This window comes from Quercus lobata, chromosome 5 (assembly GCF_001633185.2).
Source record: "Quercus lobata isolate SW786 chromosome 5, ValleyOak3.0 Primary Assembly, whole genome shotgun sequence".
In the NCBI taxonomy this organism is placed as follows: domain Eukaryota; kingdom Viridiplantae; phylum Streptophyta; class Magnoliopsida; order Fagales; family Fagaceae; genus Quercus; species Quercus lobata.
In genome coordinates this window covers 48,991,769-49,019,758 of record NC_044908.1, presented here as the reverse complement: position 1 = coordinate 49,019,758, position 27,990 = coordinate 48,991,769, and the positions used below count along the sequence as shown (strand labels likewise).

Genomic DNA, 27,990 nt, shown 5'->3' with positions numbered 1-27,990 from the left:
GATTACATTGTGTTGGTTTTGAAGGATTTGAGTTTTCTATTAGTGATGATTATGTAATCATTAATTTCAGTTTCAAATCAGGTTTTATATTTGGTTTGTGGTCTCTATAGCATTTATTCTTTTTTGGTGTTTGTTGGTTTTGGTCTTTAGATTTCATGGAAGAACAATTCCAGTATTTTGTTATTTACTAATTTGTTAATTATATTTATCCTTTGATGACTTTATAATTGACTTTCATTTGTACTGAAATTAGAAACAAATAAATACAAAAGTTAATTAAAAAGCACTAACCTGTGCATAAGTTGCATTTATTTATTTATTTTTCCATGTTATATGTTTTGTAACCAGTGTTGTTTGCGTATCAGGGATTGGTTTTTTGCTTTGCTATCCAATTGGGTTTTCTTTATTGTTACTCATGTCCTTTTTTGTTGTATAATTATTTTCCATATTTTAGGTTTTTTTTTTCCTCAAGTATTTGGATTGAATTGACCTGTAAAATTGTAATATCTGTCTGATTTAATCTATAGCCTGTAACTTCACATTTTCCCTCTGTTGTACATTCTTCTTTGTCTTGGTATTTACAATGTTTATATGTTTTCGTTATAAATAAAAAGCTATGTTCCAAAAAAATATAACAAAAGTTGTTCATGAAAGAGAAATTACTGTGACCAAAAAATATTAATTTTTTTGTACTATTGAATCAATGGGATTGTGGGTTTGAATTCAATGTGGTAGCTATTCATAATTGGTATATAGTCTATCTTTGATTCCAATTTGTTTGATTAAACTCCGAAATCAATATTTGTTACTTGCTAAAATATGCAGATTAACCCAGTGTGATTTCTTTACATATATATATGGATGAGATATGCCAATTGAAGAGCATTTAATAGAATTGGCATCATAGAAGTGATAAGATTACCATTTGAAAATCAGTCTTTTAAAGAAAGATTGACTATGACAATGAGGTATATTGGTACTTTATTATTTTGTTTTAGATATGATCAAACATACTTGGAGATTAGGTCAGCATTGTTTATGAAAGACTAATTTCTCTTTCGTTTATCTTATACTTTGTAATAGATTCTATCCATTATGTATTTGTTGTTTGAATTACCTCTGTTTAGACAGATTTATGATGTTCACCAGGTGTTTTCAAGAAATATTGCTGGATAAAACTGGCAGGTTAGGAGATTCTAACTATCATTCTTCTCATTCTCTATCCTATGACTTCCATTAGGTTGATTCTGTTGTTTCTCCAATGGACTTCTTCTCTATTCTATCTCAATATCAATATCATTGGATTCATCCATTGGATTACATTTTGCCAATTGATGTATTTGGGATAGTTCTCTGCAAAATTAAGTTTTCTTTGGTTTATTTTTTTGTTTTATTGCTTTGCAATATTAGAAAATGTTGCAAAGTTTATATCATCAATTTTGGCTATTCAACCTGTTTTCTTTAAATTGTAAACGCCTTTGTATTTTTCCCTTTGTATCAGTTTCTTTCAGCAAGAATAGTTACTCAACCAAGCAAGGGAGGAGAGTTAGTCAAGGAGCCAATTTGTAAGGTATTCTTAAAGAAAATTAAAACTTAAATAAATCAACAATGGTCTCTTCAAAACCCCTTTGCTATCAGCCTTCAACATTCTTTGGTTTCTAAAACATTCATTGGCTTTAATATACTAATCAAAACAGAATTTTGTCCAATAGATTCACCAGTTTTCTCACATTGTCTCTCTATAATTACCCCCTTTTTGTCTTTGTCTATGTCTCTGTCTCTCTCATGTTTTTGTTAGGGTAATGTTTGAAAGAACATTAAATGTCTTTGTGTGTGGTTTATCTTTAGAATGAATAGATTATGACTTTGGGAATTTATGTTTTGACTTAAGTGGTTTATAAATAAAGGGGTCTTGAAGCTTATTTTATCATAATTTACCACAAATCAAATTTTATCTAGAATATAAAAAAATCAATTGATATTGTATAACCTATTATCTATACCTTTAAAAGAAAGGTTTTTCAAAGGATTTTTTTTGCTCTGTTTGAAGCTTCTCAATGGGTATCACTAGGCCTTGAATACGTTGTGTTCTGTTAGTCTATCCGCTCTTTTTTCTCTGCCCATCTCCTTCTCCAAAACCACATTATAACCTCCATTTTATTTGGTATGTGATTTTACTAATAAGCTTTGGCTTTGGGATTTTTGTTTCATTTGCCAAGTTCTATAAAATGAGCAATGTGAGTTTGAAGGTTCTGTTTTGGTTATCTTTGTGTTTGTTCTCTATTTGTTTGTTTAAATTTCTCAGTGAACAAAATTTGGTCTATGGATCCAATTTGTTAAAAGGATTTCTTCTTCAAAATGTTATTTTTCTGCACTATTCTTCTACAAAGAATCTGCACTGCTACACATCTAAAATCTTCGCTACATTGTTTCACAAAATCTACATTGCACTGATTCATAAAAAGTCTGCACTGCACTGCACTATTTCATTAAATCTACTCTGTTTTGAATAACTATCTGCACTTTTTTAAAATAACTTTTGTCTTGGTTATCTTTGTGTTTTTTCTGTGTGTTTGTTTAAATTTTTCAGTGAATACGTAGAACAAATATAGGTTCTGATAAATAAAATCTATAAACATTTCCCAAAACCATTCTTTGTTCTTAAAGGGAATAAATATGACAAAGAAATTGGACCTGAATAAAACAGGACACGTAATTTTTTAAAATCAATTAAATTTCTTAATCAATTTTGACGCTGCATTACATGTCACTAAAACTATCAAAGTTCATATTTTAATGCATAACTTAGTGGGAGATTAGGAGAAAGAGAAACAATAAAATTTGATAAAACAAAACCTGTAGTTGTCTTAAGACGTATATCGGTAATTGAAAAATAGCCATCCTCATTTGCTTTGCTCCAAGATTCGTAGTCTTAATAATTGGGAATTGACATGCAAAAGTTGTTTATAAGGCAAATAGTGTTATGGTTAGGGGTGAAAGTTTTTAATTTGAATACTTTGTCTTGCCTTTTGGATCCTTTGGGCATATTTTGATATGATTAGGGAAGGTGGCTATGTAGAATCCATTGTGCCATTTTGAATACTTAATATTTACATTTTCTTACTCTATGCAAATTGAGTGCACTTGATTTATGTGAGGAACTGAGGGCAACTAAGCCAAATCACAAGAAAGAGATTTTGTGGCATATGTGAAGTTTGCCTTGGATCTGACCAATGCACCATTAAAAAATTATGCAACTGTTTGGAAAAAAAGAAGAAGGTAAGTTTGTTTCTTTAAGATGTTTCCTTGCTGTTCTATCTTTTAGATTTTAGGTAGTTATTGAAGAGAGATACAGCTTGATTATTACCATTTAATTGTGTTTTTTTTTGGGTGATGTTGTGTGGATTGCAAGTAGTCAAAACTTTAATTTGAAGGAAAATTATTGGCTAGGGTGCCTCAGCATTATTTTGGACCATGTGATGCTTTTTTAACCATAGTGAGGAATGTCTATTTACCCACTATAATATTGTGCCCTTTTTTTCCTTCAGTATTTCAATGCATTATTTCTAATACCTTTCAAAAAGTAGGAAGGTTTAGGATCTCTCTGGATTAATCTCTAAACCTTTAATTTTTGTTAGGACCACACATGCATAATCTGCAGAAAGAAATAACTATAAGTTTACAACTTAAAAGGAAATTAGAGGATTTTTTTTATATAAATGTGACCCTTAAGATGACTGGAGAGGACTGCATAATCTATGCATGGTTTCTTTGGTGTATTAATGGAGATTCATGCTTAGATTATGTACTTTTAATGATACTATTGTCCAAGGGATTAATGCTTACCATAAAAATAATTATTTATTTATTTATTTTTTCCAATTTAGAGATTTTTAATAGACGTGTTGAAAGGAAAAAGAAATGATAAGCTGTCTAACATTGATTCATGTGATTTAAATTTGAGATGGTAGAACTAATTTCGCATCTGTATGTGTTTTTCATTTGGAATCAATTTAACATATTTTTTTTTAAAGTTCTGATATGTCCAGGTATGCAAAAAGACCATCAATGGCTTGGTTGCTCACAACATTAGACCCATAAACTTTTAAGGGGGTTAAACTATTTGACTTTTGGTTCATTTTAAGGTTATAAATGTTATTTTGAGCTATGTACCTAAATTTTTATGATGTTATGAAGAAAACTATTTGTTTTTCCACTTTTGTAAGTTTAATTTTTTCCCGCTCCCGCTTATTCAAAGTGTGTTAATTCATGTTACTATAATGAAGTATGATTTGATTTAATATTGATGATGTTATATAAAAAATAAAAATAAAATACTTTCGAGATGCTACAAAAATACAACAAAAAAATTATTAAAAAATTTTAAATAAAAATCCCGTGTATTTGCACGAGTTGCAAGCTCTTTCTAAAAATAGGTTGGTAAAATAGATAAAGTGGTGTTTGGTAAGCATAATACCTGCTAAATCCCCGCATCTGTTTGGTAAGCTCTTTCCAATCTACCAAACAATACCTGCTAAATAATAAAGCACAATCTTTCTTGTCCAAAGCATATTTTATGTCACTGTGATGAGAGTGAACCATACTCATGTGGAAGCACACAATATAATAAAATAAAAGTAAACCATCCACTAATGACACATCACATAGCTCTCACAAATAAATTATACAAATCCAATCAAAATATACTCATCTAAGCTAGAATAGACAATACAAACAACATTTCCTATACGCCCAACTCACAATTCACCTATGCACACAAACCACTCTTATGCCAATTATTTATAAGCACTTACAACTAAAGCCCCAGTTGATAAGCCATATCGTATAAGGTTTGCTGGCCTGCTTGACTGAAATTGTGCTTAATTATCATCTCCTCTTCCCCTCCTCCTTTCATCTATTCTATCTTATCCTACCACTCATTCTCATCAACAAATATATATATTACTAAGTTTTGTTAATGAAATTTTCTGGTTAATAATATGAATTTAGACTTAACTGAGTTTTTTAAACATGAATAAACTCATGATTAATAATATATCTATTCCCGTGCGGTAGCACGGGCTACATACTAGTTAATACTAAAACGTGAGCGCTCAAAAAGCAATAAAATATTTAACTAATTATATACTTCCCTAACATAAAATATAGAATATTAATTGTCAGTGTTGGCTTTATTGACCATCCAAGCATTTTTTTTTTTTTTTTGGGAGAATGCTCCAAGCATTTCTTGATTAAAGAATGCTGCATCAAAAATAATAATTGTGGTGCTCAATTTTTACTCTTGTGAGTATGGCATACAGTTTTTTTTTTTTTAAACGAGTTCACACATATACATTAATGTTTGGAAAGAATTCCCAGGTATAAGGTGTTTTTAATTAGTAAACTGTTAAGATGCATTTAATTAGTGAAGATTCAACTTTCACTTTATTTCTGATGATAAATAAAGGATAAAGTGAGATGATAAAAAATGGTGGGAGAATAAAAAAGTGAGATGATAGAAAAGATTTTAATTTATCTCCTTTTTATTTGGTTTGGAGTAGAAAAGGGAAGGATAAAAAAAATGAATTTATATAAATTTACTCATATATCCTAGTTAAAAAATGATGGTCAATTAAAACAAAAAAAGTGACAAATAATTAAAAAAAAAAAAAAGCAATCACCTAATTTATTAAAAAATAAAAATCATGTCCCCAAAAAAAAATCATGTCTAGTTAAAAAAAAAAATAAAAATAAAAATAATGAGGAAGGAAGAAGGCAACATCCAGGGAAAAAAAATGGGAGAGGCAACGTGCCAGGGTAGGGAAACGAAAAGAAAAGAAAAATTATTGGCAAAGGCAGCGTGCCCAAGGAAAGGAAAAGAAGAAAGGAAAAAAAAATTGGCAGAGTCAACGTGCTTAGGAAAAGAAAAAAATAAAAAATAAAAAATAAAATGAAAGAGATAGTGCGCAAGTGCGCATGAGTATTTTTGTCCATTAAGCACTCCTATTTTCTCCCTTCAATTTTCTCTCTATTTTGGAATAAAATTTTTTGATAGGACCGGAGAGAAAACACTCAGACCTCACTATTTATTTTCCTTTTTCTTCACCCAACTAAACAAACTTCAAAAAAAAATTTCTTCATATTTTCTCTTCAAAATTTTCCTTCTACCCTATTTCACCTCCATACAAACATATCCTTAAAGTTCAAACTTATTTAGAAGAATTGTTTTTCAACTTATTAGATTAAAATTCTAAAAAATTTTCATATATATTATTTAAATAAATTACATAATTTATTAAATAAATTATGACCAGAACTACTGAATAATTTTATTAATTGTCACATGTCAAAAATTTTAATGAATTCGAAAAGATTGTTTACCTACCTAATAATTTAGTAGATGTATTTACAATTTTGTGTATTTTAGAAACAATCAACCAGTCAAAAGCATCATTTGTCGATAACAATCTTTGCCACATAATTGTCTGGTACAGTTACCTAACATGATAGGATATGTAGGTAACAAATCAACATCTTTGGATTTAACACAAAAAATGCTCATTCATGTTTGCCATCAAGAACGTTGGGCACCGTCTGGGTTCATCTAGTGAACTCTACAGTCCACAGTTCACACTGATAATGAGTTTATTATTGACGCAATAATTTTAAAGGTGATTAATTCACAATAAAAATAATTTTAAAGGTGAACTCTACACGATATTGTTACCACTACTAACATATTTTGCTGTGTAATATGTATACGTGAAGTAGAGTTCATAATGAACGTAGAGAAAAGTAATTTTATTCTAATACGTATAAAAAATTATATTATATATATATATATATATATTGTCCCAAAGCAATAATAATCAGTAATGTCAGCTCTGTTGTTAGCTTGCTCACCAATAATGATTTCTCAAAAGCTAAATATGCACTTATTGTTGATGATTACAAAACCTGTTGAACCAAATTCCCCAGTAAAAGATTAACCACTGTTAAGAGAGGCCAACTTTATGCTGATTTCCTTACAAGATGGCTGTCTACGGTCTATCTACAACAAAATTTCCTTATTCTATTCTTCGTGTGGAGTTACTTTTTATCTTTACTTTTGTTGTATAACCTTATTGGTTTGGGATGTAACACAATTTGTATTGCCTTTATGGCCCACTCGTTTTCTTGTTTATATAATAGACTTATTACCAAAATAATAATAATAATAATAATAATCAGGAATGTCTTTGCGTGTGGCAAAACATGGATTAGTGTAAGAAAAATTCAATTGCTTTACCCATTCATATTAAAGCCAACACGTTCACATCACTTTTCTTTCCTGAAAAAAACAACACACTATATTAAATAAAACTAAAAAAAAATAAGGTAGTGCAAGGCCATTAAGAAACTTACTTATCATAAAAAATTATTAAAAAACGTAACCCAAATGAAAAACGTGTTCAGAGCCAGTTGAAGTATTTGAACTTTTCTGGAGTAATATTCTACAACATAAAGGTCAATTCCGTGCTAAAATTGAGTATATATCAAGCCTAAATGCTTCAGCCTCTCATCGTACACATTACACAATTAGAAAACCCAAACATATCTCAGCAGGCCAGCAGCCATTGATGAACGCAGAGGAACTCATGAAGCTCTTTGATTATTGTTGGTTTGAGAGTCAAATCTTCACAAAACAACCAAATCTAACAAAGCCATCAAGTTTTGAAGCAAACCCAGAAAACGAAATCCGAGAAAAACCATCAGAACCTCAGATTTCACGCATCTCTACCCTCCATACTAGGTCCATGAGTGACCAATTGAGCTCCAACACAAGCTTCGGAAATTGCTCTTTATTTCCTAACTCGGTCCTCCACACTTCAAAGCTCGATACCAACCTTTCAGAAAAAGAGGTCACAGAATCAGAGACACCAAAACAGAGAGATTTTGAAGTATTATCGTCCAAAATGAAGGTTAAAAGAAGTGCTAGTAGGAGGAAAAGTGGTGAAAGCAAGAGCTTATCAGACCTTGAATTTGAAGAGCTAAAAGGGTTTATGGATTTGGGTTTTGTTTTTTCTGAAGAAGATAGGAATTCAAGCTTGGCTTCAGTCATTCCTGGATTGCATAGATTGGGAAAGAAAGATGATGAAGAAGAGGCAGTGGATGAGTCTACAATTCCAAGGCCTTATCTTTCTGAAGCTTGGGAGGTTTTAGATAGGAGAAAGAGAGAAAACCCATTGATGAATTTGAGGGTTCCATTTCCTGCTTTGAACAATGAGACTCGCATGAAAGACACTCTAAGATTGTGGGCTCATACTGTTGCTTCCACTGTGAGATAATGTAAACATTCTTGTTAAGGTTTTGCTTCTTTATATTTTTTCCCTCAATTTTTGATACAAAATTGTAGACTTTTGTAGGTAAATTTTGATATTTTTGCTTCTTGTTTTCCTTTGTATACAAGTTTTAATAAATGTAGAACAAAAGTTTTTCCCAGTTTTTGTTGAATCTTTATGGCTTCATCATTCAAATTTGTAAAATTAGATTTTTTTTTTTTTTTTTTTATATGAAAAAACACACACACAAATCATTCATGTTTGATTGGTTTTTTCTTTCCACCTCCAAACAATTAAATTAACCTTATTCTCAATAATTTAAACTTCAAATCTTCACTTTAATAAATATTGAACGTATAAAGATTAAGTGATAAGGTCATAATTAAAATGCTTGGCTTCTAAATTAATAAGATGTTTCTTCTTGTAAACATCTCAAATTCATGTGGAAATTAGTCATTTCCTCGGTCAACATGGATATTCAATATGGAATATCCCATTCCTTAAACTGCTGGGCATTTGCCGAGCCTAGTCGTTGGAACCCTTGGAGCATTGGTAAAAGACATCCTATACGTCTCTTTTTTGCTTGCATAAACAAAAGTATAAAAGAAAAAAAAGTCAAACCCACTTCGTTAAAGTCGGGATTTTACAAATTTGTATTTAGGAAAATTTTTAGTTTGTCTTGTAATAATAATAATCTATATATAGGCAAAGCTTAGAAAAATCCAAATTAGAATTTTAAATTAGAGTTCAATTCTGTTTCATGTGTCTAAATTTATGTGAGACCACAACATAATTATTCTTCAAAGTGTTCAATTAAAATCTGAATTGAAGTCCAATCTTGCTCCACGTATTTAAATTTCTATGGGGACCACTTATAATTGATAAGGGTAATTTTGAGAAAAATATTAGTCCTGTCTACATAAGATAAAACTGTCAGACTCAGATAACCCGTTAGCTTTACTATGCATAAGACGACGACTCTGCCCTCAAGCCGACGACTTTCTGTTGGACGACCAAATCGCCTTGACGTGATGGAGAATTGATGGAAAGAAGCTGATGGAAGTAAAAGGGGGCTATTGACGGTTCCAGCATCCTTTTTTTTTCTTTTTTCTTTTTTCTTTTTTTTTGTTGCTTGAGCTCTACAAATAAATACATAAGAAAATATCTTATGCCTCACGGTTAACCCTAATCAAGAGAGTCCTTATAAGGAAAGGATCTCACAAAATACACGCATTAACAAGGATCTTCCTTACAAGGAAAGACTCTTTCCTTCAAGAAACGAATGTCCCAAGCAGACCAGAAGGGGCCGGAAGGTAGCAATGCCCCAAGCAGACCAGAGCGACATGACATAAGTCATCCATCTACCACAGATTCCACTCCACCTCACATAGTCACGGAGATGCAGATGATGAAGGAACGGACGGATTTCATGATAAACACCCTCACAAGACGGGTGTCTAGCGACCTCAATGACCTAGTCCATCGAACTGATTCACCATTCACGGCATCTGTCACTTCGTTCCCCCTTCCGCTAAAGTTCTGTTTGCCACAGTTGGAGACTTACGACGTATCTAAGGATCCCCTGGACCACTTGGAGTCCTTCAAGACCCTGATGCACCTGCAAGGAGTGGCGGACGAGATTATGTGCAGGGCCTTCCCCACTATGCTGAAGGGACCCGCAAGGATTTGGTTCAACAAGTTGACGCCCAACTTCATCAGTACCTTCAAGAAGTTAAATACCCAGTTCACCTCACACTTTATTGGGGGACATAGGTATAAGAAGTCCACTACATGGCTGATAAACATTAAGCAATGAAAGGATGAGTCGTTGAGATCTTACATAACCCATTTCAACAAAGAAGTCTTTTCAATCAATGAAGCTGACGACAATATACTCGTGGCTGCATTCATGATTAGGCTACGGAAGGATAAGTTCCTATTTTCTTTATATAAGAACGACTCAATGAACATGTCAGATGTGCTTTACAGGGCTACCAAGTACATGAACGTAGAAGACGCACTACTGGCCAAAGAACAAGGTTTTCAAACCCGGACCATTCATTGAACCGTAAAAAAAAGAGGTTTAAGGTTTTTGAGGTTGAACCGAAGTTGAACCGAGGTCGAACCGTAATGACGTCATAATTAATTTAATAATTATTTAAAAAATAAATATATTAAATTAGTAAAAATTGAAAATTGAAAATTTAACTAAAATAATCCAAATAAATATAAAGAACTATATTTCAAATAATTTTTTTTTATGTCATAAGTTTCATAATATAAATAAAAATATTAAATTCTAAGCAAAAATAATTATGCAAATAAAATATATTAAATTCTAAGCATAATACAATCTAATATTTTCTCTTTTATGCCAGTTTGAATAGTTAACCATTTGTGAATTTTAAAAAAAAAAAAAAAAACAAGAGTAGGTGGACAAACATTGGTTTGTCAGCCAATAATAAATGGGTTTAATAAAAATCAAGTTCCCATCAAATTAAGAAGTGCTTGACAGCAAGCATAAGTGGGTACAATAAAGCAAGCTTTTTTGTGGTTGAGAGTAAAGCAAGGCAGTACACCAGTGCATCATCTTTAAAGAACTGAAGAAGAAGACTCCAGAGGCAAAAATGCACATACACAGCATCTGCAAAAACGCAGAAAGAGAGAGAGCAATCGAGACATAGAAGATGTGAATCTTTTTTTTTTTTTTTTTCTTCTTTCCCCAAGCAATCTGTTTACTTTTCTTTCCAGCACCTACTTCTCAGATTTGAAATTTTGTGTCCTTCTCTCCCTAGTACTTCTCAGTCTCTCATTTTCGGTCTTCCTCAGTTCTTAAGCAAATTATAACAGATCTAAAGGTAAGACTCTCTTTCACAGCTTCATCCTTTACTCACTCTCCCTCTTTCTATTCTTGTCTCACTTGTTCTTCCTTAAAGAACATATCCGGCCAACCTGAAACTACTCTTCACGAAGAAATTTTCTTAGTAGGAAACCGAAAAACCTGTGTCCAGTTCAGAAAACCGTGTGGTTTGACCGCGATTCGAGAGGTTCACAGCAAAAATATAATTTCTGGTTTTTTGTGATTAAAGAACCATTTTAAGAAGCGGTTCTCGGTTAACCCAGTCGGACCATACGGTCCGGTCCGAGTTTCAAAACCTTGCCAGAGAAGAGAAGCCTAAGAAGAGGGAAAGATAGAAGGATGTATGGCAAGATAGGGGGCAGAAGATAGCTAGGACCGAAGAACAATGGGAGGATAGGTGCTCTAAAAACCCCACAGGGAGGTTTACAAGCTTTACCTCGCTGATTGTCCCAATCAACCAAGGCTTGATGCAAATCAAAGATGAAGGAGCCTTAACATTTCCCGGCAAGCTGAAGGGAGATCCCACTAAGAGGTCCAAAGACAAGTATTGCTGCTTCCATCATGACCACGGTCATGACACAGCCGACTGCTACAACTTAAAGCAACAAATAGAAACTCTCATCAGACAAGGAAAGTTACAAAGATTTGTTAGCAAAGAAAGAGCGAACCCACCACAAGAGTAGGTTCCACGAGAGAATGAGCGTCCTAAGCTGCCTATAGGAGATATTAGAATGATTGTGGGAGGCACTGCAACCTTTGGTTCATCCAAAAAAGCCTGTAAGACTTACCTTAGATTGGTTTAGAATGTCCAGCTGACAGGTGTCATCCCAAAAATGGTGCAAATCGACAACCCCATCATCAAATTCTCAAAAGAAGACGTTCGACGTCTCCATCACCTGCATAACAATGCTCTCGTCGTTAGCATACGAGTAAGGGATTGAAACACACACAGGGTCCTGGTCCTCTACTACCCGGCATTCTAGCAAATAAGGATTGGCAAAGAACGACTGGCCTTGGCCAACGGCCCACTCATTGGGTTTGAAGGAAATAAAGTATACCCCCTCAGTGCAGTCACGCTACTCGTTACGGTTGGTGATTATCCTCAGCAAATCACTAAATATGTTACATTCATTATTGTTGACTGCTCGTCCGCCTATAATGCCATCCTCGGACGACCTACCTTTAACTCGTGGAAGGCTGTAACTTCAACCTACCATATAATGATCAAATTTCCCACCAAATACGGAGCAGGAGAAGTACGTGGAGATCAGGTGGCTGCTCGCGAGTGTTATATAGCAATGTTGGAGATGGACGATCATATGTAGACAATGAATATAAAAGGGCAGCGAACAGTGGCAAAGCCCGTTGAAAGACTTGAAGAGATACTTCTTGACAACTCCAGGCCAGATCGGACAACAAGGATCGACACCCTCGCCAACCCGATGGTCCACCAAGCACTCATGACTTTTCTCAAAGAAAACAATGATGTATTTACCTGGAGCCATGAAGACGTGCTAGAAATCGACCCTTCGGTCATGGTGCACAAGTTAAATGTATCGCCCTCCTTTCATCCGTTAAAAGAAGCAGATGTTCGCCCAAGAACGAGACCGAGCTACACCGGAAAAAGTCCGCAAGTTACAAGAGGCAAGCTTCATTAGGGAAGTTTACTACCTCGACTGGCTGGCGAATGTGGTGATGGTCAAGAAAGCCAACGGGAAATAGAGAATGTGCGTGGATTTTACAAACCTGAACAAAGCATGCCCCAAGGATAGCTACCCCCTCCAACAGGTTAACGTCCTAGTAGACTTTACAGCTCAACACCAATTACTAAGCTTCATGGATGCTTTTTCAGGTTATAACCAGATCAAAATGGATGAAGCCAATAAGGAGAAAACTTCATTCGTTACTAACTAGGGCCTCTTTTGCTACAAAGTGATGCCGTTAGGCCTCAAGAACACGGGCATGACATATCAGAGGCTCATAAACAAGATGTTCGCACATCAAATTAGAAGAAATGTGCAAGTCTATGTTGACAACATGTTGGTAAAAAGATGAAGGAAGGATGATCATTTGGATGATCTCAAGGAAACCTTCGACACCCTTTGCTATTACAATATGAAGCTCAACCCGGGCAAGTGTGCATTTGAGGTGACGACAGGAAAGTTCCTAGGGTTCGTGTTTCAGAAAGGTATCAAGGCCAACCCAGACAAGGTTCAGGCCATAATAGAGATGGCACCTCCAAAGAACGTGAAAGAGGTACAAAGCCTTAACAACAAGGTAGTCGTGCTGAATAGGTTCGTGTCAAGGGCGACAGATAAGTGTCTACATTTCTTCTCCATGCTGAAGAAATCTTTTGAGTGGACCACTGAGTGTCAACAAGCATTTGAGAATTTGAAAGCATACCTCTCTTCCCTGCCTTTGTTGAGTCCCTCAAAACCAAGGAAAGAATTATTCCTCTACTTAGTTGTATCCCTAACCGCCATCAATGCGGCCTTGATCAAAGAAGAAGACAATATGCAAAAACTCGTATACTACGCCAAATGGGCACTTCGTGGTGCAAAAGAAAGGTATCCATCGATGGAAAAGCTCGCCTTCGCTCTAGTTACAGTAGCCCGCAAGCTCAAGTCTTACTTCTAACCTTACACAGTGATCGTCCTGACTGATAAGCCTTTAGGGCGAGCTATGAGCAATCCTAAAGCCGTCAGACAAATGGCCCTATGAGTAATAGAGTCGAGTGAGTTCGACATACAACATTGCCCGCGTACTGCCATCAAGGGGCATGTGGTCACTGACTTCATTGCGGAGTTCACTAACGTGGAAGGCTAGGGGGAGAAGAATGTCATCAATGGAGTACACAGACGAACGAATCGTCCAACAGACAGGCTAAAGGTGCAGGAATTGTACTTCATTCTCCAAAAGGGGACAAGATTGAATGCATGGTCCATCTTGACTTCCCTATGACTAACAACAAAGCAGAGTACGAAACTTTAATAATAGGACTAGATCTCGCTAAAGCAACAGGGGTTATGAGTGTGGTTGTTCATTGTAACTCACAAGTTGTCACAAACCAAGTGGACGACGACTACGAATGTAAGGGTGAGAGGATGAAGAAGCACCTAGAGCAAGTCAAGAAAAGGGTAGATGATCTACAGGCCAAGATTATTCAAATCTCAAGAGGAGAAGACGAGTAAGCTGACCGCCTTGCTAAGGCCGCATCAGTAGAACACATGATCATCCCCAGTGAGGTACTTTCCTTTATTCAGTTTTCGCCATTGATAAATACCATCGATGTGTAGGAAATAGGCTCCGAAAACAATTGGACCACACCTTTAGTCTCATACTTGAAAGAAGGCACACTACCTAAGAGTAAGGAGGTTGCAAGAAAACTGAAGGTCCAAGCAATACGATTCGTCCTGATAAAGGACATCTTATACAAAAAAGGCTTCTCTCGCCCGTTCCTAAGATGTTTAAGCCCCGAAGAAGCAAATTATGTCATGAGAGAAGTCCATGAAGGTATTTGTGGAAACCACTCAAGGTCACGATCATTAGTACACAAACTGATTCGAGCAGAATACTATTGGCCTACTATGTAGAAGGATGTCCAAGCATATGTCAAAACCTGCAACAGATGTCAAAGGTTCGACAATGTCATCAGACAGCCGACAAAAGAACTTACCCCAATGACGGCCCCATGGCCTTTTGCTCAATAGGGAATGGACATCATGGGCCCGTTCCCAATAACAATACAGCAGCTGAAGTTCCTTATAGTCGGCATAGACTATTTCACCAAAAGGGTCGAAGCCGAAACTCTAGCTACCATCATAGAGAAGAACGTAAGAAGCTTTGTCTAGAAGAACATCATTTGCAAGTACAGGATCCCCAGAGTCTTGGTCTCAGATAACGGGAAACAGTTCGACAATGACTCTTTTAGGGATTTTGGCTCACAATTGGGAATCAAGAACCATTACTCTTCCCTCGCTCACCCACAAGCCAATGTAGAGGTTGAGGTCACGAATTGATCCTTACTTAAAATCATCAAGACTCGGCTTGAGGGGGCAAGGGGTATATGGCCAGAGGAGCTGCCAAGTGTACTATGGGCATATAGAACGACAGCCAAAACACCTATGGGGGAGACACCGTTCTGACTAGCATACGAAGCGACACAGTTATCCCAACTGAGGTAGGACTCACAAGCTACAGGGTGGACAATCATAATGAAAGGAGAAATTAGGAGGCCATGCGTTTACAGCTTGACCTAATAGACAAGGTTAGGGCAACAGCTAAACAATGGCTCGCACGATACCAAGACTACATGGCCAAGCACTACAACTCTAGAGTAAAACACAGAGACTTCAAGGTTGAAGACCTCGTCTTAAGAAAGGTGATATGTGCGACTAGAGATCCCACCTAAGGAAAGCTCGATCCTAACTGGGAAGGACCCTACAAAATCACTACATACCAAAGGAAAGGCACCTACCACTTGAAGACACTAGATGGACAAAAGTTGCACCATCCATGAAACACCGAGCATCTCAGGAAATATTACCAATAGATGACAGCAGGAAGAATGACACTCCTCATTTCCAGTTATTTCTTTTAGTTAAATTTTGCTTACAATACTTTCTAAAGCCCAAAGGGCATGTTTTTTTATCCTTTGTAAGAGCAATTTTTACTTGTGCATGCATTTATCACAATAAGAGGAGTTATTTAGATACAGCCTACACATACATTCGTCTCTACAAAACTACTTTTTAAATGAGTTCAACCCATGAGGATGCCTCGAAATTATAAAATCCACAAGTGAACGAGTTTATTATTAAGTCCACAAGTGGACAAATTGCAAAATCCACGATGTGGACAAAATTAAAATTATGAAGTCCACACAAGTAGACGAGTTTATTATTAAGTCCACGAGTGGACAAATTGCAAAATCCACAATGTGGACAAATTAAAATTATGAAGTCCACCCAAGTGGACGAGTTTATTATTAAGTCCACAAGTGGACAAATTGCAAAATCTGCAATGTGGACAAATTAAAATTATGAAGTCCACACAAGTGGACGAGTTTATTATTAAGTCCGCAAACGGACAAGTTTATTACAAAGTCCAAAAGGTGGACGAATTGAGATTATAAGTCCATAAATGGACAAGTTCATTGTTAAGTTCAAGAGTGGACGAGTTCATTCCATTGGGATACCGTAACATTACCAAGTCCACATTAGGACGGGTTTATTACAATCTACAAGTGGACAAACTCAACCCTAAAAGTACTAAGTACACAAATAGACAGGTTCATTATTAAGTCCAAAAGAGGACGAATTCACCAAATTAGGATGCCTTAAAATTGTTAAGTCCATAAGTGGACGAGTTTGTTACAGTCCACCAGTAGGCGAGTTCATCCTTGTAAGAAAACAAGGAGACGAGTTTATTATTTGATCCTCAGATCGGACGGATTCACTATTATGTCTAAAAAAGGACAAGTACACCAAAGTAGATGGATTCACACATGATACCACCAGACATATGCATATGAACTAATGAAGCACACATGCTAAAAGCGATGGGTATAAAATAAGAAATACATAAATAAAGTAGAGTTTTTACAAACAAGGCCTAAAAAACAAAAGGGCATTTAACACTATCTGGGAAATGGACGAAATACATTACAAAGTTGCCAATAGAAATAAAAAACAACTACACTAAGGGGTCCTAGGCGTTTGGAGTTGGGGGGTAGGATCTTGGACGTTTTGAGTTGGGGGTTTGTCAGCAACTTAAGCTTCAGTAGACGGGATCACTGGAGTGACGAGCTTCTCCATGGCAAGCAGAGCAAGAATGACACCATCATTTTTTGGATCCCACTCTAACTGGGTGGAGTCGTCTGTCTCCTCAAAAATGGTGTCACTAGCTGGAGTCGACGGTATGGGGTCGTCCATGGAGACCTTGGATAAATCCAAGTGGGAGTAGACGGACTTAACCTGTTTCAGGTAGTCCTCAAACCCGCCCCTATAGTAGACGACGCAAGAGTCTATGAAAGGCTGTGAAGCCTTAAACTCTGTCACGCCATCTCAACCTGCTCGAGGAGAGCTGTCAGCTCTTTTTCCAAGGATGCCTTCACCTCTTGCTCCTTCTCTCGCTGACGGGTCTTTTTCTTTAGCTTCTCATATAACTTTGTCACCTACTTGTTGAGAGTACAAAGGGCGTCCTTGTATTGATCCTGTTCATTGGTCAACATCTCGTTGCACTTCCTGAGACGACTGATCACCCCCTTCTCAGTAATGCACCTATCTTGGAGTGCCTTCATGCGCACCAGTGCCTGAAAATGGAACTAACTGTCAGCTAACAAATAAACAATAAAGAAAAATTGATTAGGTAAAAAACTTACCCTGAAGAGATCAAAAAGACCTAAAGCCCCCAAGTCTTCCATCTCCTGCTCGGCACAAGGATCCACATCCGTCTCCTTGATGATTGATTTAACCATCTTGACAGCGTATCCTTTATGTGTAAGAAGGCAACGGGTTCCCTGGGTGACGGGGCTCGTTGATGTCATCAAGCCTTTGCCAGTTCCATGGCTCGGCTTGAAAGGCGACGGCCTCTTTGGCTGCTTCTCCCTAGGTGTGACTGATGGTTTCTTAGAAGGACGGTCATCCTTCCCGTCAGCCTTTCTTTTAGGCGCCCCCTTTTCAACGGCCTTGGGGGCTGACGAGGACGTCCTTCCTTCCCTTTCTCCCTATTCTCCTCCTCCTTCTTACGCGTCATAACTGCCCTCACCAATGCCCTCTATTTGGCTGCCTCCATTTTTGCAAAGGATAAGTGACGAGAGTTAGACATAAAGACGAAAAAAAAAAAAAAAAAACAAAAAAACAAAAAACGACGAAAAGAAATAGGTAATAACTTATGCCGACGAGAGTAAGTGTTTAATCTACATGTTGCAGGTGTTGGCTTTGGACTACCACAATAAGCATGCAGCATATCAAGGGTGATCAGATTCCTACACTTTCGTTCCTCAAATGGAATTTCAAGAACCCGACGTATGAAAGCCTCTTGCTCGTCAGTTATGCACGAATGAACACTAGCTGAAAAAGGGAAAGGACAACATTAAACACCTAACAAATAAATAGAAAAAGTAAAAGAAAAAACTAACGGTATTAAACCTGAATCTTTGACAATACCCCAAGTATTGTCAAAGCCATGGGTCATTTTAGCCCACGCCTCTGGAAGGCATACCCAATCCGTCTCCTGAACAAAGAAATATCTTCCTTTCTAGTTCCTATTGGAATTAGGCATATCCAACACAAGCCTAAGTCCTTTCTTCCCTGTAGCAAAGTGATATAACCCTTGAGACAAGACGGTGTGCTGGGGTCTATAGCACCAAAAGAACTCGTCCAACGAAAGCTGACGGTTCCCACTACTAAGACAACCCAACAAAATCTCAACTCCAATGAATATCCTCCAAGTATTTGAAGCAATCTGGCTAACGGACAATCCAAGAAAATTGGCCAACTGATAGTGCAACACCATCAGTGGCAATCTCTATCCTGTAGCGAACATGCAATTGTACATGCTGGCGTTCGCAGTCTTTCCCGATTAACGCTTCTCAAATTTCCCATGAAGACGGATTGGGATATGGTCAAGAATTTGGTAACGATCCCTTTGATTCTTAAAGATGTTGGCGTTGGCTTAAAGTCATTGACAATCCACATTTTGGGAAGAATAAATAGATGGGTATGCCCATCCCTAGGGCTTCCTAAACTTCCACCTTCGGGGATTCTCCCCTCAACTTAACCCTCGTCCCCATAATCCTCTCCCTCCTCTCCTCCCTTATCACCTTCATCCTTACCCTCATCTACCTCTTCTTCCTCACCTTCCTTTCCATCACAACTTTCCACTACCTCATCAGGAGAATGGGCTAACATTTCTCTCTCTAACGACCAGGAAAGGCCCTCATCGAGCTCATGACCTGGCTAGAAGACTTTGTTGTAGCCCGCTCCCTCACGGATTGACGACTGCTCACTCTTTGCTTCTCTAGACATCTATTCACCTACAAGCGACAGAAGTATTCTAAGAACCTAAGTTGACGACCTCTCTAAAAGAGTTAATGATCAACTAGAAAAATGAAAGAAAAAGATAGAATGAAATAAAAGAAAATGTGACTTACGAAGTTAGTAAACAGTTCCTTGAGAAGTGACGGCCTCAGTATAAGGACAGCAACAAAGGTGATAAGGTCAACAAGATGACAAAAGCAAAGTTCTCAAAGTGGCGAGCTCTCTCTCTGAAGATCAACAATGATGAAATAGGAGAAATGAGGGAGGAGGTGAGATATATATATATATATATATATATATATATACATATATATATAGGAAGAAGAATGCACGGGAGACGAAGCGATGCCCTTGTTCAGAAACGAGGACAACTAGCTTATGTCACGTGTTCTGGCATTTAATATTGGATGCTCAAGGAATCATCAATAAATACCCCCTTCCTTTTTCCTTAAAAAAAAAAAAAAAAAAAGACCTACAAATCAAACTCCATAACCTGTAAGCTAAAGTTGATGAGCTGATGAAACCATGGAGTAGGGGGTAGCTGATAAGGGTAATTTTGAGAAAGATATTAGTCCTATCCACATAAGATAAAACCGTCGAACTCAGAGAACCCGTCAGCTTTACTATGCAGAAGACGACGACTTTGCCTTCAAGCCGACGACTTTCTATTGGATGACCAGATCACCTTAGCGTGATGGAGAACTGATGGAAATAAGTTGACAGGAGTAAAAGGGTGCTCTTAATGGTTCTAGTGTGTTTCTTTTTTCTTTTCTTTTTTTTTGCTTGGGCTTCATGAATTAACACATAAGGAAATATCTTATGCCTCACGGTTAACCCTAATCAAGAGAGTCCTTATAAGGAAAGGATCCCGTAAAATACATGCATTAACAAGGATCTTTCCCACAAGGAAAGACCCTCTCCTCCTAGAAATGAATGTCAACTCTACACTACTATAAAAATCTCAAAACCCTCACAAATTATAGTACACATAATTTCTACCAGCTCTGGCACTCTAGAGTTGTAAAAATGCTAACTTGACATTCGGAGGGTATTTGGCCGATACCACACCTGTACTCTCTTAAAGTCTTCTTTTTTCTATGTTGCGCAAGTGTTGTCTCGAGCATGTGAGGATTATGTGACTTACTGATGATTTTCGGCACCATCAATAATTATCCTTTTATTAGTGTCCATTCAAATTAAAATGCCGTGTTTCTTTAATATCAAATAAGAGTCACCGATTTTAGGGTTCACCTCCCTTTCTACAATTCTACGTTTCTTTTGGAATATGAAGGTATTCCCTTCCCCAAATCCAACCGTATTTCTCATATTAGAAAACCAAAATTTCATAATCAAAAGAAAACCGATATTCCACTCCTACAAATTCCAATTTTATTTTTCTTCACAATTTTAATGGTTCTAGTCTATGCTCTGCAAAATGCATTCCAAGCATTCATAAGGTTTGAGTACGCCATTCTTTCATATAGTTATGCTTAATTTTTGTTTAGTTGCAAAAATATGACCATGTGTGCTGCATTTTGTGTAGTTTTCTTTGTGAATAGGAGATTGTCATAAAATTGGGAAACTTTTTTGCCAACGAAGTGAGGCTTTTTTAACTGCGCATTTTCTTAACAAATGTCATCTTATTTTTTACCATTTATGTTCTTATTTGGTGTAATTTTTTTTGTTCATAGGAGATTGTCATAAAATTGGGAACTTTGTTGCCAATGAAGTGAGGCTTTTTTAACAGCTTATTGTCTTAGCAAAGGTCAGTTATTTTTTACTGTTTATGTTCTTATTATTAATGGTTAATTATATGATTGGTTGTTGATATTCTTTTTATTAGAGCTTTTAATGTTTTCATTTTTACAGTAATCACATTTCTACCAAAAGTTTATATATTTGCATCAATAATTTTTCAAGTAATTAAATAATATTTTGATTATTTAGCAGTGATATTGCATAGGAATTGCTTCTTTTATTTATTTATTTATTTTTAACAAGGTTCAATTATTTTTTACTATTTATGTAGCATTTACAAAAAATATGGTGAGTATTTAGCCATGATATTGCATTAATAATTGCTTATTCTCTAAAAAAGGTGAGCTATATTTTGATGACAATATCAAATGAACCTATAGTCGCGCTTCTAAAATCCTATAAACTCGACCATAGACCTAACCTATAGCCACATTTTAATCCTATAAATGTGACTATAGACCTAACCTATAGCCATGTTTTAAGAATGCGGCTATGGGAAAGCTAAAGTCGCGATTTATAAATGCAGGTATAGGTCATCTTGAAATAATAATAAAAAAAAAATTATTCTACTAGTCCTATAGCCACGTTTTCTAAACATGACAATAGGGCCTATCCAAAACACGCGGCTAAAAACACTTATAAACACAACTTAGACCTTACCTATAGCCGCATTTTGAAAACACAACTATAGATCAATAGTTTAAGCTGCGTTTACTAAAAACGCGGCTATAGATTGGCTATAGTTGCATTTTTGTAAACATGGCTAAAATAAACGCGGCTATAGCCCGCATGTTTTGCAATGTGATGAGTGTGGGGTTGATATGTTGATGGTGGCTAAATGGGCTTATGGTGGCTAGTTGCTTGATGATTGTGGGTTGCTCCATCGATGGTGGCTAGTTGCTTGGTGATTTTGGGTTGTGCTAGGTCTTTGAGAGAGAGAGGGAGTGAATGAGAGGATTCTAGAGAGAGGGGGAGAAAGTGTGAAGGAAATAGACTAGAAGGGTTCTAGAGAGAATGAGAGTGTAAAGGAGATAATAAACAATGTAGAAGAATAAATATTTATTGAAATAAATTTTTAGAGTAGATAATCTAATATGGATGTTTTTAAAGAGTAAGGAGAAATTACATTTTACCCCATTTAAACTATACCACATTTTATACTTACCTTCTCTAAAACTATGGGAATGCACACTTTACCCCCCCCCCCCAAAAAAAATTATTATTCATGTAGCACTTAATTACCCTAAAAAAGTATTAATCGTGTAACGCTTTGCACCTCATCCCATGGGTAATAATTTAGGGAAATAAGTGTGTGTTCTCATTGTTTAAGAGGGTAAGTATAAAAGGGTTATAATTTAGGGGATAAAGTGTGCATTCTCATAGTTTAGGGAGGGCGAGTATAATTTAGGAAGATAAAGTGTGCATTGTTATAGTTTAAGGAGTAAAGTGTAATTTTCATAAAGAGTAATGCTACGTACAAATACAAACTATTTTTCTGCATTTTTATAAACTATTGTGTGACAAATTCTTACTAATTCTCATCTGAACTCACTATTAACATCACAATAAAAATTTTATTGTGATAAAGCTCGAAAAGAATTTAATATCACCACCAACTTTGGATTTGGATATCTCCACTTCCTATAATAAAATCGCTCGTATTTCTTTTGATTATTAACAACCTGCACTTTTTATTAATGAGTTTATTTGGCATTACAAGTTGGATTTATTTTCTATTTTCTCCTATTATTGGGGAGATAATATATTGAAGAGATCTCAATTAAGTAGTCTATATATCCACCGCGTGGCCATCAAGTGACAACTGATGTAATTTTGACAACATGACAACTACTCACATAAACACCCCCTTCACTCACTAAAATAAATTGCAACCTATATAGTACTGCACAAGTAATATAAATATAGGGCTCAGCCCCATATAAAGTTTCTCTTATTGCCAAATCATCACACAAAATTTGTCAAATCTAATCACTGGCATTCGAAATATATATAAAGGATAAAAATAGACCCTTTTTAGTAAATACAAAATGCACTTTTAAGAGCCATCCAGAAGCAATTTAATCAAAATTGCAGGGAAACAAAAAGGGAGTCTAATCTGAAATATTTCACTAATATAAGGCTAGCATTAAACCTTACCTTTAAATTGTAGTTTCATCTACTAGTTGCAATCTCCACAAAGTCCATCAACGAAATGGAAAGAAAACTATATATCAAAGTATTTTCATGCCAGGCCAGTGCCCAGAGTAACCTTACATTTGGTTCACTCCTACAGAAAAAAAAACAGTTCATCAGTGCTTGATTTGTTGAGCATCCTTCTTGTTCCCCTGATCTATTTCATCATCCTTCATACCCAGACACGCGATCTTAAGACATCCTTTCCATTTTGAGCCTTTTTTCTTCCCTGGATAAGTATACGAGTCCCACCCCTGTAAAAGACCTTCCACCACACCAAAATCGCCATTGAAAACATGTAAACCCTGCAACCACTGAACAATCTGCGACATCGTAGGACGTTTCACTGAAAAAAAGTTCATACAGTGAAATATCATCTTTGTCTGCTGCTCCATCAAGATCATGAAAACCAGGTTCTGCCTTCAGGCTCTCATGAACGAGATGACAGTCATTTGGCTGGAAGCCAGACTTCAATTTCATATCGTATTGCTCCGAAGCCCAGATCAGAGGTTCTGTTTCATCTTTCCAATTCTCCCCACTAAAGGCACATTTACATATGAGCCCTATAAGTACAACAGCAACTGAAAACTGATCTGATCTCGGCGACCAGACACCTGTTACAGAAAATTTTAGTAAGTGCAATAAAGAAAAAAAAAAAAGTAAAACTGCAATGCCGAAAGACTCATGAGTACAAGCTATTCCGCTACAGTAGTTGAACATAACAAACAGAACTGTAAAGCATTCAAGACATCTAAGTTAAAGAACAAGCAGGGTCAAAATCAAAAGGCAAAGCCTAGGAGTTTGTTAATTCAATGTCTTAGGCCATTGCCTAATTGGCCTAGTGGAAGGGCTGGCACTGAGAGCAGCCCCCAAATCCTCAAGTTTTCTCCCTTTCTTGTCCTCCAAATCTAAAATCCTACGCTTTTTCTACACCATTAACACCATCTGTTCACAAGTTGCTGTCCAAATCTGTCAGCTCAGATTTGGATCCTTTCCCATTTTTCCTAGCTACATCATTTAATGAAATTAATCATCAAACTAAAGTTAACACAACAGTTTTTATTTGTTTAAAGATAAAGAAAATTTATTCAGTACAGAGGAACCTCTGGACTTGATGGAAAACAATTTGTTTGGGAGAAAAGGCCTAATACAATTAATTTGAAGAGATGAATGGTTAAGGTCAACCCTTATGTCTTGATAAAGTCGGCTCAGAAATATTAAGAAAGATATAGTAGAGATGATATCTTAGTTGGAAAAATAAGTTAGGAAAAAAGAGGGATAGTTGTTCAAGCTCTTCCTCGAACTGGCTGAGGGGCATAGGTTCTTAAGGCTTTCACTTTTCAGTCTTACAATATGCACTATTCCATTCTCTCTCCTTATCTCTCTAAACTTTTTCCAATCCCTCTTCCTAGAGGATCTTCCCTCCTATCTATACCTGTTAAGATGGCATCCCAACCCTTTACTTGGATGGCCATTGATCTCAGTTTAGATACTTGTCCCATCACTGCCTTGCTAGTGGTGGTAGAGTAGGCTGCAAGCTGTAGGGGCACTATTCAGGGGTCATTCTTCATTTAATGCGGTAGGCTGGATGGGTACAATGCATTCAATGTAGAGGTGATTGGTGCTTTATTGGGAAGCTCCCTCTTTCCTTTACTTGCACGTCTTTACTTCCTTCCTTGTCCATTAACTTGATGGTATTGGGGTCAGTCCTGGGACTTCCGAGGAATTAATTGATGCTCCTTGTTCTACTCGGGTAGGTTGCTCTCTTCAGTTTCTATCGTTGGTGATGTCACGGAAGCCTGAAGAAAGCACACATGATGATCTCTTTGATGAAATCGAAACTAAACTATTAGTTTCTAGTAGTGAACCTTGAATCCATGAGAGTTTTCCCTAAATCCACAAGGAGATAAACTGGAATCCATCAGAGAACAAAACTTGACAAAAGTCTGTGTTTATTGTTAATAGTTTAATTTGCTTTTGATGATTATAAAACATATAAATACTGAGAAAAATATCTAAAACCCTAATTTGCATTAATTACGCGCTTAGGTGACAAAATATCAAAATTTACCAAAAATTGAAAAATTGAGTTTAATGCAGAATCATAAACTACCAACCTTAAGGGTTGTCTCAAAATAAGTAGAACCTTATTCTAACTTTTGAGCAAAAAGTTATTAAGAAAACAAAAATTACTATAAATAGCAAAAACACAGTTTTCAGGACCTAAATGAAAGAATTCACCATTTTTAGGGGGTACCTTGTAGAAAAGCTACAACTATTTCTTAGAAGGCTGTTTCGCTTTAACTTGCCAAATTTCATGCGATTTTGACTCGTCGCCCAAATGATTTCTACTAGTGCTTTTTTGCCTTGCGTGATTTTAGGCGTACTTTGGACTCCAAAAAAGCCATGGTAGTCTGTTCTACATCAGTTAGGTTGTCTTGACCGGGGTGGGTCCCATCTAATAAGTAGTTGGGCCCAATTGCTCCCAGGGAGGTCTCTACTCAATGATCCTCCCACCTCAGGCTTCCCCCTCTCAAAATAATGATTATAATAAATTTAATGCTAGTTTAAAAAAATTAATTGAACCAAGTATGGATGAAAAAATTATAACTTATATTTACATTATAATTTCTAATTTAATCATATATTTTGTTTAATAATTAAATTATTTCTTATATTAATTATTTCTTTTTTGGAATTAGCTTTGCATTAAATATTTTATCTTAATCTTGCCCCTAAATCAAAATCTAGGTTTCGCCATTGCGTTAACACGTGTAAGTTCATTTTTATATATAACTATTTTGTAACAACTATTTGGGTTGCCAACATGCTGCAATATGAAAAGCTTTACCATTACCAAGATTTTGTCTATTCTTAATACACTGGCACTGACTTGCTATCATAAGAAACCATTTTATTTGAAAATATTATTTCTATGACATTACAGAAAGGAAATCAAGGCAAACTTTATTCAAACCATGTAATGGTTCACCATCCCTATTACATATATTTTTTTAGAGTTCTAGTTTGATGTGAATTCTTTTCAAGATATTCAACTGCACCCTTGTTTAGTTGGAAGGCCTTGATGAGAACATCAGGTTTGATGGGAGGATTAGATTCAAAGACTGCATTTGCTATGGTGATCAACCCAAGATTCTAGCTACTAAGACCAGCAGAGGCAACAATATTAGTCTTCCCTATGTTGAATTGGAAGTGAATGAGACCAATTGGGAATACAAAGACGTCTCTCTTGTCCAGAACTTTGGTGAAAAGTTTGTTTAGATTGGATGTGACTAATCCAACTAAGAGAGTACCCTCAATGACTACGAAAAGTTCAGTGCCACAAGGGCGAATATGAGGAGGATTTAGGCCGAATGCTTTAAAGTCAAGGCGAGGCAAAGATATGCTTAGAGTGTTGAGACCTGGTAATTTACCGACGTTCACAAGAGTGACATTTGATCTAACTTTGTTTCTAGGTTTACTGAGTCCAAAGAAGAAAAAAAATCATTCGCTACGACCATTGCAAGGTCCTTGCAAAATTTTCTATTCATAAAGACTATACAAATAAAAGTTTGTTATTGTAAAAATGGATAGTAACATGTCATTTAAGGGAAATTAAATAAATAAATAAATAAAATCTAATGTAGATGATATAATCGTTGAGCATAATTTCATGAAGGGTATGTTTATTTGGAGGTGAAATAGGATGGATGGAAAACTTTAGAGAGAAAACGGGAAAAAAAAACTTTTTGGAGTGTGTTTGGTTCGGTAGGGAGAAAGAAAAATAAATGGTAGGACTTAGGTATTTTCTCTCCGGGCCCATAAAAAAAAATTTCTCTACAAAATGAAGAGAAAACTGAAAGGAAAAATTGGACATCATTTTTGGACAAAAATGCCCTTGTGCAGTTGCACATGGGCTTGTCCACGTTGCTCATTTTCTTTTTTTCTTTTTCCTTTTTCTTTCATCTTGGACGTTGCCTCTTCTTCCCCCCCCCCCCCCCCCTTTTCTTTGATTTACTGGGCAGGCTTCCTACGCGTCCAATGCTCATATTCTTATTCTTTTTTTTTTTTTTTTTTGTGTTTTGTGTTTTTTTTTTGTGTGTGTTTTTCTTTTTTCTTTTTCTTTTTTTGGTTAGATGTGATTTTGTTTTTTCTAGACATTAATTTTATTTTTTTAATAAATTTAGGTGATTGGTTTTTTTTTTTTTAATTGTTTATCCTTTTCGCAGTTTTAATGCATATATTTATATAAATTCACTTTTTTCATCATTCCACTTTTCCACTCCAAACCAAATAAAAAAGAGAGAAATTAAAATATTTTATATCATTCCACCATTTTCTATCCTTTCATTTTTTCACCCCTCTAACCAAACGGACCCTAAGGCTTAAGGGTAGAACTTATAATGATTTCAAAAGAACTTGATAATAATAGTAATAATGAGAGTGTGTACATTACATACCAGCAGAGATTTGACGTCATTAACTGCAACACAGAAGCCTTGCAAAGGACTAGGGTCATAGGCAGAAGCAAAGGAGGCCAGATGCCAAGGCCCAAAGGGCCACAGTTACAAGGAAAGAAACACTTTGCATTATATTTGAGAAGGTTATCACTATCTTATGGTATACTATTCTTGCTTCAGTGAGGGATGAGAAACATAGGAAATGGAAATGTCCATTTCTAGTGATGAATCAGTGAAGCGGTCTACGTTTTTTCACAAACTTGGTAAATGTTCAACCCTTTGTCACATTTTTTAATGTAATAGGCGAACCAATTTTCTTTAAATACCACTTGTCGTACATATATATATGAATTTTA

General features: G+C 36.0%; 1 protein-coding gene and 1 pseudogene across 1 annotated transcript; one reads left to right on the top strand and one right to left on the bottom strand.

The window, feature by feature from the left end:
* The first annotated feature begins 7,556 nt into the window (after window positions 1-7,556).
* On the top strand, window positions 7,557-8,471 carry LOC115992814. The gene has a single exon (XM_031117054.1). It carries the CDS (start codon window positions 7,620-7,622, stop codon window positions 8,325-8,327), a length of 708 nt encoding a protein of 235 aa, XP_030972914.1. The 5' UTR covers window positions 7,557-7,619; the 3' UTR covers window positions 8,328-8,471.
* Window positions 8,472-23,262: 14,791 nt separating this feature from the next.
* Window positions 23,263-27,706, bottom strand: LOC115990614 (annotated as a pseudogene).
* Window positions 27,707-27,990: the final 284 nt, after the last annotated feature.

Bases quoted from the DNA above. Each gene is read 5' to 3' on its own strand.
- LOC115992814 (XM_031117054.1), top strand. From the start codon at position 7,620: ATGAACGCAGAGGAACTCATGAAGCTCTTTGATTATTGTTGGTTTGAG.